The following is a 13,674-nucleotide window of genomic DNA, read 5'->3' as shown; positions in this document are numbered from 1 at the left end:
ATGACGCTCATAAGCGGCTACATATATGCAAGATGGTAAATCTTGCAGTGCTCTACGATAGTCTAATCCCTTGTTATTTTGCACGCCCGCACCCAATGAACGACCTGAGCTCCTCACAAGCTCATCAAGGAGGGGGTATCAAATGCATCCAGCTCAAACTAGCAGCGGCCGGCTAGAAAAGAGTCATGCGTAAAGTCACGTGATGCGATTTGTGCAAGCGGCCCCGGGCTGGCAAGTTCGGCAAAGTCAATCAACCTCCGTTAAAGATCTCGCTCTCTGATCCCAAAAGAGACCTCACATCACATCTCAAAATGGCGGCCACGGTTAGTTTGTTCCCCAATTGGCGCAAGATGTTTCGATTGTCGAATGCCGCACGGAGAAACGTGGCGGTCGACGGCCGACCGACATGCGCAACATTGCGTTCGGCGTTCATGAGCTAATTTTCATTTTCTTCCGAATAGCGAAGCGCAGCTCTCAAGCTCGACTGGGTCAAGGTCTCCTCGTCCCTGGGCCTCCGCGGCCAGACCGTCACCTCCCTCCAGGCCTTCAAGAAGCGCAACGAGGACGCCCGCCGAAAGGTCCAGCAGCTGTCTGAGCAGCCTACCGCCGTCGACTTCGCCCACTACCGCTCTGTCCTGAAGAACCAGGCCGTCATTGACGAGATCGAGAAGCGATTCAAGGCCTTCAAGCCCGTCACCTACGATGTCTCCCGCCAGATCAAGGCCATTGACGCCTTCGAGGTTGAGGCCGTCAAGAACGCAGAGGCCACCAAGCAGGCCGTCGACCTGGAGCTGAAGGACCTGGCCGCTACCCTGAAGAACATCGAGGAGGCCCGACCATTCGACGAGCTTACCGTTGATGAGGTTGCCGCCGCTGAGAAGTCCATCGACGAGAAGACCGCCGAGCTGGTGTCCAAGGGCAGATGGATGGTGCCTGGTTACAAGGTATGTGCATTTCCCGGCTTTGTGACATGCAGCGCTAATACCCCGTGCAGGAGAAGTTTGGCGATCTTGCCATTGTCTAAGAAGTTCATTATTACCCAATTTCAACTTCCCTATGTGTACTCTAGCATTGTAGATACAAGAACTCGGGGCAGGGGCGTCAAGTTTCTGCTGTTTCTCCATCTCCTGCGTCCCCATATGTATTTGTGCACAAGAAGAGAGAGAAAAAATTAAAACATAAATCTCGAAGTGGCGATAGACTTAAAATGGAGGGGCACTACTGTGTGGGAGGATCAATTCTAATAATGAATTTCTAACAGCAAGTGTTATGTGATGATGTATTGCGCCAGTGGTATATCTGTCTGCAAGACCACTTGTACTGTCTAAAACATACACCATAGAAGCGTGACAATAACGCTTGCGGCCCATCTCGAAACAAATTTGAGCCTTCTAAATATATGAAACCAAATCAAAGAAAAAGGATAATCTCTCAACTCCTCCCATAGTAATGCTCGTACCCCGTAGCAAGCCCCTGTTTTGATCGCAAAACATATCACAGATCTTGGAAATATATATGCATATATCTCTCTCTTTTCATCCCCTCGTCCCTCGTCTTCCGGTTCTAAGTCTACGCCTTTGCATATTTATCTGTCCACTCTCTTGCCGTTGCTATGGCTGCCACCTCGTCTTCTTTCCAGCTCTTGGCAACATCGGGGGCGAGAGGGTCATCGGGGTTGGGAGCACCTAGGAGGGCCTGGATGGAGAGCAGAATCGTTCGGATCTGCAGCGCAGGCGACCAGTTGTCTGTGACGACATGTAAGCATACTTGTACAAGATTCAAACTTCGAGAGGCTCGTTCTTAATAACGTACTCTTCAGCACATCCAGGCAAATGCGGCCCAACTTGTCAACGTTCGGGTGGAAAATCTTGGTGAGGAATCGAATCTTGGGCGGAGTCATGGGATAATCATCTGGGAGAAACAGCTCGAGCTTGAAAATGCCGCCTTATGCTTCTGTCAGTACCTCTGCTCCCGCTTGCGCCATCTTCAAGGGACCGGCCATAATACCTTCGTATGGTGACGACGCGGGACCGTGGATCTCGACGTCAAAGTACCGCAGGTTGTCTTCGTGAGGTACAGCACTGATTCCGGGAACTCTACACCAAGCGAGATGTCAGTGAAACGGACAGGAGCGACATGACTGGGAGCGTCTGGATGGAGGGGCGCACGGTTCGGCCATAAGGCGTTCAGTCTCCTTGATGATGCGCTTTGGGAGGGCCATCTTGGCGTATTCTCGTCGGCTTTAGGAGCAACACAGGTCTGCTTAGAAGAGTAGGAATAGAGGAAAGACAGTGGTCTGAGACTCTTCTGCTGACGACACAGATCGCAGTTGTCGCTGTTTAGCGCGAAGGCTGAGTTGTGCAGGGTAGAAAGATGAGGCGGGGCATGCGACGCTGAAAAGACAAGCCCGGCAAAGGCAGCAGCAGAGGGGCTGTTTGCGATAAGAGGCGCAGAAACAGAGGGCGACAAGAAGAGCAAGATTTTGCTTTTGCTTGTTTCTAAAGGCTTCTCTGGTTCAGTGGAGTATCGACGAGTCTCTTATTTGCCTGATGAGTGCTCTCTATGACGCCTGCTTGCTTTGCATAAGGCTGAATGTTTGTTCGGAGACGATCAGAGTAAAGTTTTCTGTGCTGGACGGCCCGTTACTCGGTGCTACCGGTACGGCGCAGTTCGCTTTATCAGAACCTGGAAGCGATACACTGGCTGTAGTGGGCGGTACAGCACCTTGATAGGCCCCTACAGAAGGGGAAAGTCCAGCTCAGGTACCGATGCGAATTAACCACCCAACCTAGTGACTTGCAGGGTACTTGTAGCGTCAACGCCCCTTGCCGTCAAATCATGGCGCGCATTCAGCCTAACTCAACCACCATCGCAGCATCATCTGACGGCGCTCAGCCGATTGATTACTTTCTGTAGCCAGAAGGCGGCCCGTTTCGCTCTTATGAAGTCGAATGGATAATGCGAGCTGCCAATAGCTGCCGGCAGCAACACGACTGCCACCTCAGCTTGGACAAGCACTCTGCCCAGGGCTCGCAAATGAGCCGCGACATGCGAGACACATTCAACCTGCAGGAGAGAAAAGAGGACGATGCCGACCTTTGACCAGCTCGCTGATTCGCCCAAGAAGGGCCGGATCATTAAATCGGCGTATGACAGTGAGAGCTTCGAGGCCGACGGCTCAATCCATGTTGAGGGCGTCGTCGGCTCTGCCACCATATCGCCTTCGGGAAGGGACATTGCCCTGGCATCGTAAGTCGAGAACGCGTCGAGGAACATCGCAATGAATGCTGACAGCCTCCCCTTAGACCTGAAGGACTTGCAATTATTGATTTAGACTCGCCGTACAGCCCACCACGGCGTCTTCGAGGCTCTGGCCAGCCATGGCTGGTTGTCGACGTGCAATGGTCTCCATTCGCAGCTCGAGACTATTGGGTCGTTTCAACGGCAAATCACCGTGCGCTGGTGTGGAATCTCAATCTCCGGGATGATTCGAGCACTGGCGCAATTGAGCACTCTCTCCAGGGCCATACCAGGGCCATTACCGACGTCAATTTCTCAGCTCACCATCCCGATCTCCTTGCAACTTGCTCCGTAGATGGCTATGTGCATTGGTGGGATCTACGTCGGCCTCGCCAACCCGTACTTACTTTTTGTGATTTCTTTGCCGGTGCTACTCAAGTCAAATACAATCGTCGCGACCCCCATATCCTAGCTTCATCGCATGATCGTTGGCTGCGCATTTGGGACGAGCGAAAGGTTTCGGAGCCTGTCAAATCTATTACCGCACATACGTCCAAAATCTATGGCTTGGATTGGAACCGAACCAAAGCGACTGGTCTTGTAACATGCTCCTTGGACCAGAGTATGAAGTTTTGGGATTACAGCAATGACGGCAACGAATTGGAGCATGTTATTCGCACGGACTATCCAGTTTGGAGAGCCCGCCATACGCCGTTTGGCCACGGCCTTCTTGCAATGCCTCAGAACGAACCTGGGGATCTTTATTTGTATGACCGCTTGTGGTCCAAGGACGAGACTATCGAAAAGTCACAGAAGCCAGTTGCCGTATTTCCTGGGCATGGAGGTCACCAAGCGAAGGAGTTCCTATGGAGAACTCGAGGTGGAGTTTCAGAAGATAACATTGACGAGCGGGAATTTCAACTTGTTTCCTGGGGAACGGATAACGAGTTAAGACTTCATTGCATCGACCCTAACATTTTCTCAGCCGTGGGATACCAGAAAGGCGCCCCGGCTCTGGACGGCATCAGCCTTACTCGGAAGGGTGCGACATACAAAACGTTCCGCACAGTTGATGATGCATCCACGCTTGACAAGCGGACGAGTACGATGAAAGATGCAAGGACTGGCACAGGCCACAAGCAAAGTGCTCTTACGGCTGCCGCACGATCCTCTGCGCCTTTTGGTCGTCAGATGAGACCGGCGTGGCGTGGGCCATCAATGAAAGTCAAGAGTGCTTCGGGCAAGAGGCTTGACCCAAGTCAAGCCCAAATCGGGTGGATGAAAGGCATCAGCATAACAAAAAGAAGAGGTTTACTGGATGGACCAAGGCGGCTGATGTCCAAAGACTCCGGCATTATGGGCCACGGCTATCCTGATGACCAATGGGGTGAGCCAGACACAATTCAAGAAGAGCTTCTGCGTGTTAGTACCCAGATACCAAAGGTCAAATGGGACAATATCGACATGGACAACTTGACGTTGAGTGCCTCGCTCAATGGCCCATGGGGAAAAGATGGAGAAGCCATCTTCATCAAGGTGAAGATCGATATACCAATAGAGTATCCCAAGCTTAAAGCACCAAAGTTCATTATTGAGAAAAGCTCATTCATGCCAGAGGAAATGCATAAGCGGCTTGACCGAGAGCTACATGAACTTGCTGAACAGTTTCTACGAAGAAAGCAAAATTGTCTGGAAGTAATATTCACCTACCTGCTAGGTGAGGTTGATCTCGAATCCAGCACTACCTTCTTTAAGAACGTTCGCGATCTAGATGATGATCTTGATGGCCTGGCCGATGATAGTTCGACAGAAGAGGAGGAAGACATTCCCGCAGGTGGATCGGCATCCATGTCCCAGGAGCTTCCTCCTGCCGATGCAGAACTCGCAGTTGCAACTCCTGCCCGTCTGATTATCCCGCCACCTCCTTTGACCTGCGGCGCTCGGTTTTCGCATGATGGTCGACTTATTTGCTTCTTCCCAACAAAAGAAGAAAAGGCACGGGTCTTATTCCAAACAAGTGCGGATGTAAATAAAGATCGCCCCAAGATGGAACCGTACTTCGCAGGCTTTGGCCGCTTGACACATGACCCTCCTCCACGATACAAGTATACTACTGAAGAAGCTTCCGCTACAGAAGATCAATCAGACTCTGAAGAAACCGACGAGTCATCTTCTTCATCAAGCGACTCTGAATCTACATCAATACATAAAATGAGCCTGTGGTATCATTCAAGCCGCCATCTTAGGAAGACTTGGAGCGAGGACCGATCTATTCGATCTAGCGGCGGTGGAACAGGGACAGGAGTAGGCACCGGCACAGGTACGGGGACAAGCCGCCGACGGATCGGCCGACCTCGAAATGTGATATCTATCCATGATTTACGACCAGATTTGCCCTCCAAGAAGGAGTTTGCGCAAGAGTATGCCATCTTCGGCGACGGAGCAGATGTCTGCGAGCATAACGCAAGAGTTGCAGAGAAATACGGCTATACTGAACTTATGAATGTGTGGCAGTACTTGGCCCTGCTTTTGAAGAAGGGCATACCCCTCGAAGTCCTGGCCAGCAATCAGAGACGGAGCTCTATCCTTGTAATTGCTCGCGATATTGTCTCCAAGACTCGCGCATTGGATAATGACCAAGCCAACACTCCAGCAGGAGACGGTGCCTTACTAGGTCGAGTGAAATGGGGCCGGCACCCTCTGGCCAAGGACTTTATCCAGGAGCTCTTCAACTACTTTGAAATGATTGCCGACATACAAATGTTGGCGATGCTTTCATGCATCTTCAGTGAATCATCAGCCGATGACAGTGTTGCCTACGTGGAGTCACAACTCCCGTCCCAGGAAACACCGCTTCCTCTCAAGGCACCATCTTTCTCACTAGATTACTTCCCTACAGATGCCACTATGTGGAATATCTATGGCAGAGGTATACCGCATTCGAATATGACCACCCCGGGCACTCTTCACACGCCGCTTCCCTATGCTGGCTCACACGCATCAGACGATGGGATCATGTGGGCTGGCGAGCCTGGCACAAATTCTTACTCCTGCGGTGAGACGCCGCCATCAAAAATGAGGCCTCCAACCGCCGATGCAGAGCCCCCTTCAACATTGCTGTCGCGATCTCCCTCCAACCGACCTCTCTCAAGGGTCAGCACCGGACTAAGCGCATTCTCAACAAACTTCCCGCGGTCATTCACGGGGGCAAGTTCGTCGTCACCGCCTGCAGGACAGCTGAGGAAGAAACCAAGTCCAGCAGAGATGATTTTGAATACGCTGACTCCGCGTACGGGATATTCCAGCGCGGGGCAGCCGTATCCTGTGGGAGATTCTAGTGGAGGCAGGAATTCCGTGTCAGACGATGAATATCGCCGAGATGACCTAATGTCCCTCGTACCAGTGAGCGTCTCTGTATTTGTGGAAGATCAAACAATATTCGATGACGACGGCTGGCTGAGTGAGCCTCTGCTGGAGCCGAGCCGAGCCAACATTTACGCCAACTACCGATATGCATATGCCGAGATGCTGCAGATGTGGCGACAACCCCTTGCCCGGCTCGAAGTCATGAAATTCAACGTCTTGAAGGACGAGTCACCTTTTGGTGGAGTGGAGGGAAGCTTTCACGATTCGTTTACCCTCCACGACGGGGCAAGTGGGAATGCATCTCATCTCAAGACCGGTTCGTCACCCATCATCATGGGCAAGAAGGATCAGCTACAAATTTTGGCTGCCTCGGGCCGTGGGTTGGACGTAACGGGTATCTGCCGCGTTCATGAGACCCAATTGGACCCCTTACGATACACCTCATCCGACTCCAAGGTCGGAGGAGCAGTGGGAACCTGCGACAGGTGTCATCGCGTCCAGAATCAACTCCGCTGTGTATACTGTCTGGAACCTGTCGACGCCCTTTTCCCGCCGTGCCTGTCGTGCGGGTGCGCGAGTCACGAAGATTGCCTCGCAGAGTGGCATGCTGCGGGCGAGATGTTCTGCCCGGCTGGAGATGAATGCAACTGCGTCGAAGAAGCTGTCAGAGGCCAGGTGGAGTCGTGGGCCGCTCTTCAAGGTGCCGTGAGGAAATCACAGTCTAAGACGTTCCTGCTGCCAGGCTCGGCTATGGATGACAGCGACGGAGAGAGCGAAAAGCATCGCAAAGGCGGCGCCAACGGAGACTGGGAACGTGTAGGTAGGAATGTACCAAGCAGGGCACAAGGTGCAACGGCATCGCCTGGATTGAGTCTTGTACGCTTTAAAACACCTACAGGACCTTGGTCAAGGGCCTCGAGCCAGAGGAGAAATGGGAAGAGGGGGAGCTGACGGTTATAGTGCTTTGGGGCTGACGGGGCGAGGTGTATAATTATAGATGACTGCAGGTGCAGGCAGTAATTGAGAATGGCGTATGGGGCCAGTCTGCTCTTGTCATCTACCCGCAAGGACTTGGAATGGAAATGGTTAGGAATAGAAGTTTTAACTACATGTACCTGTTGATCTGCTAATATCAAAATGACTCCCTGCCAAGGAATCGAGAAGGCATTAACTCTGATGATTATGTTTTTATAGTTGTCAAGTCTACAGATTACGCAAAGCCATGGTGAATGTCGTTGGAGGAGACATGGAGTCGTCTCACAAGGCAGACGGAACACGAGCCGGCGGTGGTTGTTGCCGCACCTCCGGAGCTGGAGACTGCGGAACTCGGCCGCGGGCCGAAGGCCGTGAGTTTCCGTTCCACCACTGATCAAGCCGTTCCGGAGGTTGTGCGACATTTGGAATCCGAAAAAATACTGGCTCGCAAGGATGACAGGTTACAGATGACGAGAAAACAGCTTATGTGATGCGATGTGAGCTTTCCTCGGATATGCTGGAGCTTGGAAATTGGGGATTACGTGTATCTGTGCTGTACCAGTTTATCTCCGTTTTATTAGCAGAATAAAGCAAGCAGAGTGGCGATTATGGGCCAGGCGAGAGATGTCTTCGAAAAAGGCAGTAAGTTTGCCTCGAGTAGGATCCCGTGTTAAAATCTCACCAGAGCTAATATCGCGACCAGCTCCAATTAAACTCAGCTCTAAGATCTCACAAGGATCAGAATAGGGAATAAATGATAACATCGAAAATGGAAAAAAGCTATGGCTACCTACTAATCTTAACCTACACAGCCCTGCTAGTGTGAACGTTTTTTGCTCATTGGGCCGTTGCTGAGAGAAGGATTAGATCAGCCTACACTTATCTAGTTAGTGAAGGATGTTGGATTATCCAATTAATCAACTGTATAAGTATTTGGATAATAGTGGCGCGGCGATTCGTTGACTCGGGTGGATCGGGAGAGGCGGATACCCTGAGGATCCATCAATCGTATATACTATTCCTATACGAACGCCTTGTTCATCTCTCACCTCTTGTAACAGCTATTAACGCTGGAATATTCTTATTGTAGAAATCCATCCCTGGTCATGCTTTTCAACGAAACCCCCACGTCGGCATGAACTGGGCTTGTTATATGCCAAGTCGGAACAAATTCCGTGTGGCTTCAGTCGGCGCTGATGAAGTCCGCGGAACGCCTTGTGAGCTGTCATGATTGACATAGGAATTGTGAGAAAATAAACAAGGGGGGAGGAAAAGAGACAAAAGTACATAAAAAATCTGTTAAGAGTTCTTTTTTTATTTTGTGCTGCTTTCTCATCTCATCCTGCTACTACACTTTTCGCCATTCCCTCTGTGTCTCACTCATTGCCCAAAACTTAGAGTTCACTAGGTCTTATATAACTGAGGCTTGGTGAAGCTCCAAACAAACCGCAGCTTCCAACATTATATAAGTCAACAACAAGACGCAATCTCACCCTTCTCTCTGGCTGTCAATTTCAATTCTCATTATTTTCATTCGGCATAATATCCACCCCCAAAATGGCCATCACAGCAGACGACAAACTCCTCATCCACTTCCCCTTCCCCCTGCCAGATGGCTTCCTCGATACCCTCGCAAAGCGCTTCCCCCAGCTCCGCGTCCACTTCGAAATCGCCCCCATCGTCAATAACCGCATGACAAATGCCGACACACTACCAGACGAGGTTTGGGAGGGCGTCACTATGCTCTCCATCCTCCCACCACCCAGCGCGGCCAAGATGAAGAACGTCAAGTTCGTCCAGCTAGGGTCTGCAGGTTGGGATCCTTGGTTGGAGCATGAGGCATTTCTGAACAAGGATGTGGCGTTTTGCTGCACGAGCGGCGTTCACCCGTAGGTTGTTCTCTTCCCCCCCCCTTCTTTGTGATGGTGAAAATGAGCCAAATGGGACGAGAACGAGTCGATGTGATCAAGAACGGTGCTAACGGTGCAGTCTATAACCGTAGCCCTCAGATTGCCGAATGGGCCATCGGTGCCTGGCTCACTCACTCACATCACTTCAAGAATTACATGGACCAAGCAGAAAAAGGTGTCTGGGAAATGGGCCTCTCAGGACCCTCCGTCACTGACTCCGTCGGTCTCCGCATGTAAGTAGCCTCAAAGAATGCTCTCCGGCCGAATACCCCAGCTCATGTGCAACAAACAGGGGCATCATGGGCTACGGCACAATCGGCAGGCAAGTTGCCCGCCTAGCCCATGCCCTCGGCATGGAAATATACGTCCAAACTCTCAGTCCTCGGCCAACCCCAGAGTCCAAGAAGCTCTCCGATTACATCGTGCCCGGCACCAGTGACCCAGACGGCCTCCTCCCCACAAAGTGGTTCTCAGGCTCCGGCCCCGAAGCAGTCAACCATTTCCTCAGCCAGGACTTGGACATTGTCGTTCTCAGTCTCCCCATGAGTCCCCAGACCAAACATTGCATTGGGGCAGAGCAGTTCCAGATCCTTGGAAAGAAGAAGCCATTCCTCATCAACGTCGCCCGAGGTCCCATTATCGACACGCCCGCCTTGATTGAGGCTCTTGAAGGAGGGTTGCTACGTGGAGCCGCTCTGGATGTCACAGACCCGGAGCCCTTGCCAAAAGGACACCCGCTGTGGAAAGCTCCCAACGTCTTCATCACGCCACACATCAGCTGGCGGTCTACCAAGTTGACCGAGCGGATAACAGAAGTAATGCTCCAGAATCTGGAGAGGTGGGATAAGGGAGAACCCCTGCTTAATCGAATCAAGAGGTGAAGAATTGCGTAAAGGACATACTAAGAAGCACGAAAGATTGCATCTGAGATCCGGGCGTTGTTATGCTGTGTTTCCCAATGCATAGACGTAGATATACCAAATTAAACTAGCTTCCCATTGTCAAATCATAACTATCAGATTTCACCCACCGAGTCATCTCAAACAGGTACGATTTATATAAATAAGCAAAGAGGTACCTTCATGAAGCATTTCCCTCGTTGCTGCATTAACTCATCAAACTCGTACATTTCGTCCCTGCGAAGGGCTTATTAGTCTGCTAGTTCTCCGCTTCCAATCTTAGCCTGCCGTGAATGACTCCTATATTCCCCTTGAAGAGGGATTGTCAAAAACACCTTTCCGTAAAAGAGCAATCTTGTTTCCTTTCCATCCAAAGTTCAAACACTTAGAAAAAGCTCCGTATAAGAAAAAACAAACTGAGCGGAGAAAAAAAAACGAAAAAGAAAGAGAAGAAAAGAAGAAAGAAAGAAAGAAAGAGAAGAAAAATCGAAGGAAAAGAAGAAACGAGGCAAAATGCAGAGAAATCACAGTACCTTCACATTGTCAACTCTGCAAGCCCATCATTTCGTTTTCGCCTTTCCATTTACTGCATATGGGCCGGGTAGCTTTGAATATCACGGCTTGGGCGATGAGAATCGCTAGTGCTGACGTAAAGTGAAAAAGAAGTGGTTCCAAGTTCATTCATCGCCCGCGAGCGCGTGTCGACCGTCATGTGCCGTTCCAATGCATAAACTGTCACCATGATTAATTTTCCTGTCCAGTCCAGCGGTTCAAGTGTTGATTCCGCAATATCCTTCCATTCGTGCAATATCGTTGAAGCCCAATGCTTGCCAAGCTAGCCAAGGGATCTAAGCTGATGATGTCGTACGATGATATTTCTGGTGAATAGCCCGGTGCCAACCTCGTAATTCACGGCGTAAACGAATAATTAAATTGAGCTTGACAAATGATGTTCCAAGTGGTTTGCGCAATGCTGTAATGACCGGGCTAGCTGAAATCGCGTATATTTTTGTCTGTCTCGACTTTGTTCCGTTTGGTTGCGTGTCTCTTGAATGCCAAATGGTGTTTTTTGAGACGCGTTTCCCGAGAGATTAGTGCTCATTGATCAAAAATTAGTGTGTTGTTTTCATTGAGGATGTGCCGTCATATCGCGGCTGTATTTGAAGTGTCGAAGCACGCTTCTGCTGAGCGTGCAATTTTCCGATGGTGTAGGTAGTATAGCTCCAGTTTGTGCTGCGAAAAGTAAGCATCCATGAAAAATTCATAGAAATGCTGCCATGTAGATTTGTGTAGGTCGCCAGAATTTTGGATTGAGCGAAGAGGTTTTTCTTCCCCCTTTTATCTTGTCTCATATATCATCCGTCGTGCTGGCATCTCTGGCGCTTTTCGTCGAGCTGGAGTCGCTACCTCGTCGTCAGGGCCTTCCCATCTCAATGAAAAGGTTAATATCCTCTCCACAATGATCCATCTCATTCTGTTTTCTGAGGTGTCTTTCTCGGTAGCCTGTGCCATCTTGGTAGACCATGGCATGATGCGCTGCCAGCCCTCGGAGCCTTCCATGACGCGATACTTGCCATCCATGAAGATGACTTTGGAAACCATTTTAGACCGGCCATGGTTCAGCGCCTGGCAGTCCTCCTTGCCGCATCGCCCTTGCCGCAACACGGCCTTGGTTTCCGGCTCATCCAAGTCCAATGGCGCAATCTCGACAATGTTTTCATCTATCCAGTATCGAAACTGCCGGGCTGTCTTTCTTAGACGCACGTCGTACGGCAGGTTCTGGTCCACGCCAACCATCCAAGACCTGTCTACCTCGCCAACTTTAACGATCCACAGGTCCTTGAGGTTTGGGAACCAGAACTTGTCAAACTCAACCTTTCCAGGCCGCTCCTGAGGATACCACCTCTCCAGGTAGGCAGAGTAGTGGCCCGGCCCCTCGATACGCCCATCGTCGGGGAAGCAATCCCAAAAGGCAAGCCTCTCGACACGCGGGGCCAGCTTTTCTAGGGGAGTGTTGGAGCTCTGGTCAGAGATGTTGGGGTCACAGACGAGTATGTCTCTGGCGAAGTGAATGTGAGATCCACGGCCTACTGGCTCATAGCCTTCTCTGGTCTCAATGCGAGCTTCCGCGTTTAGGCGAGTGACAACAGGGATGGGATACGATTTTGGCTTGTGGACAAGATCGTCGAGAATGACGATACGCGGCTCCACCGAGCAGGACCATATCTTGAGACGAAGCTCAGCGGGCAGATGAGAGAAGCCCGGGCCGGCGGAGGAGACGTCGTCGTCGAAACTGGACTGGTCATCAGCTTCGCCGTCGGCGGCGCTGGGGAGCGAATGAATCGGTATCATTGCGAACCAGGAGTCACAGCAAGTCAAGTGAGCTGCGGCACGTATGTGTATATGGAATGGGTTATGGTTATGTGTGTGCGTATGCGCGCGTATATGTGTGGGCGCGTGTGCGATGAGGGTATGATGGTATGATGGGTGCTCTGGCGAGCGAGGAGCAGGAGGTGTACAAAGAAGATACGAGTATGCTGGATATCGGATCACGACTCCAAGTCTCATCCGGACACTATCACCAAAAGGACTCGAATCACGCGGAGGTGAGAGAAGCTAAGAGAGCAGCCGCAGGGTCTCCCCGTCCCTTTAAGAATGTAAGGGGTGTGACAAGGCCGGACGTCGGGCGCAGCGTCATGTAGGTTGACGGAGCACGTTGTTGGGGAGACGCCATTTGCGGCGTGGCAGGCACAAGTACAGTACGGGGGGAGGGTCTTGGGAGGATGGGATGGATTGGATGGATGAGTGGGATGAATAGGATGGACTGATGGATGTGCGCGTGTGAGACACAGACAAGAGGCCAAGGATGTGCGCAGACGGTGGTCATGGTCATACCGAGCAAGCAAGGTACAAGGCAGTGTACTTGGAGCTGCTGCGTACAGCTACGGCCACTCGCGGTACGAGTACCTTGGCAGCAGCCGCAAAACGGCTTGAGCGAAACGGGGTGCGTCGTCTCGGCGCATACGAGGCCATGTCCTTGTATATGCACGAGTAATACTTGTACATGCTCGTGGCTGTTATGCATGCGGTGTATTACGAGTCCCTGAGGTAGCACCAGGCAATGTGCGGATGGGTGCGAGCATGAGGCTAGGGATCCCGGGGGCGTGGGATTGGCGAGAACGGGGCCACAAGAACCGAAAACAGATCCATCCCTCGTTGTTGTCGGGTCCGTACCTGGCTATTGGATCCGGCGCCTGAGGCCATCGCGGGCGTGGGTGGATATA

At 51.3% G+C, this 13,674-nt stretch overlaps 5 protein-coding genes across 5 annotated transcripts; 3 read left to right on the top strand and 2 right to left on the bottom strand.

Annotated features, from left to right (window-relative positions):
- Positions 1-461: 461 nt before the first annotated feature.
- Positions 462-1,024, top strand: TRIVIDRAFT_161136 (uncharacterized protein; the record flags this gene model as incomplete). The annotated part of the gene is made up of 2 exons (XM_014095717.1): positions 462-944; positions 995-1,024. Coding segments are annotated over 2 exons (513 nt in total), but the record flags the coding sequence as incomplete, so codon positions are not given.
- Positions 1,025-1,266: 242 nt separating this feature from the next.
- Positions 1,267-2,398, bottom strand: TRIVIDRAFT_111432 (uncharacterized protein; the record flags this gene model as incomplete). The annotated part of the gene is made up of 4 exons (XM_014095716.1): positions 1,267-1,745; positions 1,813-1,944; positions 2,008-2,096; positions 2,169-2,398. The coding sequence occupies 4 exons, from the start codon at positions 2,219-2,221 to the stop codon at positions 1,570-1,572; spliced, it is 450 nt and encodes a 149-aa protein (XP_013951191.1).
- Positions 2,399-3,088: 690 nt separating this feature from the next.
- Positions 3,089-7,782, top strand: TRIVIDRAFT_82830 (uncharacterized protein; the record flags this gene model as incomplete). The annotated part of the gene is made up of 2 exons (XM_014095715.1): positions 3,089-3,249; positions 3,306-7,782. 2 exons carry the CDS (start codon positions 3,089-3,091, stop codon positions 7,555-7,557), a joined length of 4,413 nt encoding a protein of 1,470 aa, XP_013951190.1.
- A 1,356-nt stretch (positions 7,783-9,138) lies between these two features.
- TRIVIDRAFT_57040 (uncharacterized protein) lies at positions 9,139-10,372 on the top strand (the record flags this gene model as incomplete). The annotated part of the gene is made up of 3 exons (XM_014095714.1): positions 9,139-9,470; positions 9,584-9,724; positions 9,784-10,372. 3 exons carry the CDS (start codon positions 9,139-9,141, stop codon positions 10,370-10,372), a joined length of 1,062 nt encoding a protein of 353 aa, XP_013951189.1.
- A 775-nt stretch (positions 10,373-11,147) lies between these two features.
- Positions 11,148-12,742, bottom strand: TRIVIDRAFT_210509 (uncharacterized protein; the record flags this gene model as incomplete). The annotated part of the gene is made up of 1 exon (XM_014095713.1): positions 11,148-12,742. The coding sequence occupies one exon, from the start codon at positions 12,740-12,742 to the stop codon at positions 11,729-11,731; it is 1,014 nt and encodes a 337-aa protein (XP_013951188.1).
- Between the last annotated feature and the right edge of the window lie 932 nt (positions 12,743-13,674).

This window comes from Trichoderma virens (genome assembly GCF_000170995.1).
Source record: "Trichoderma virens Gv29-8 chromosome Unknown TRIVIscaffold_89, whole genome shotgun sequence".
Lineage (NCBI taxonomy): Eukaryota > Fungi > Ascomycota > Sordariomycetes > Hypocreales > Hypocreaceae > Trichoderma > Trichoderma virens.
Note: the sequence above shows the minus strand (reverse complement) of the source record. Positions and strands in the feature narration are given on the sequence as shown.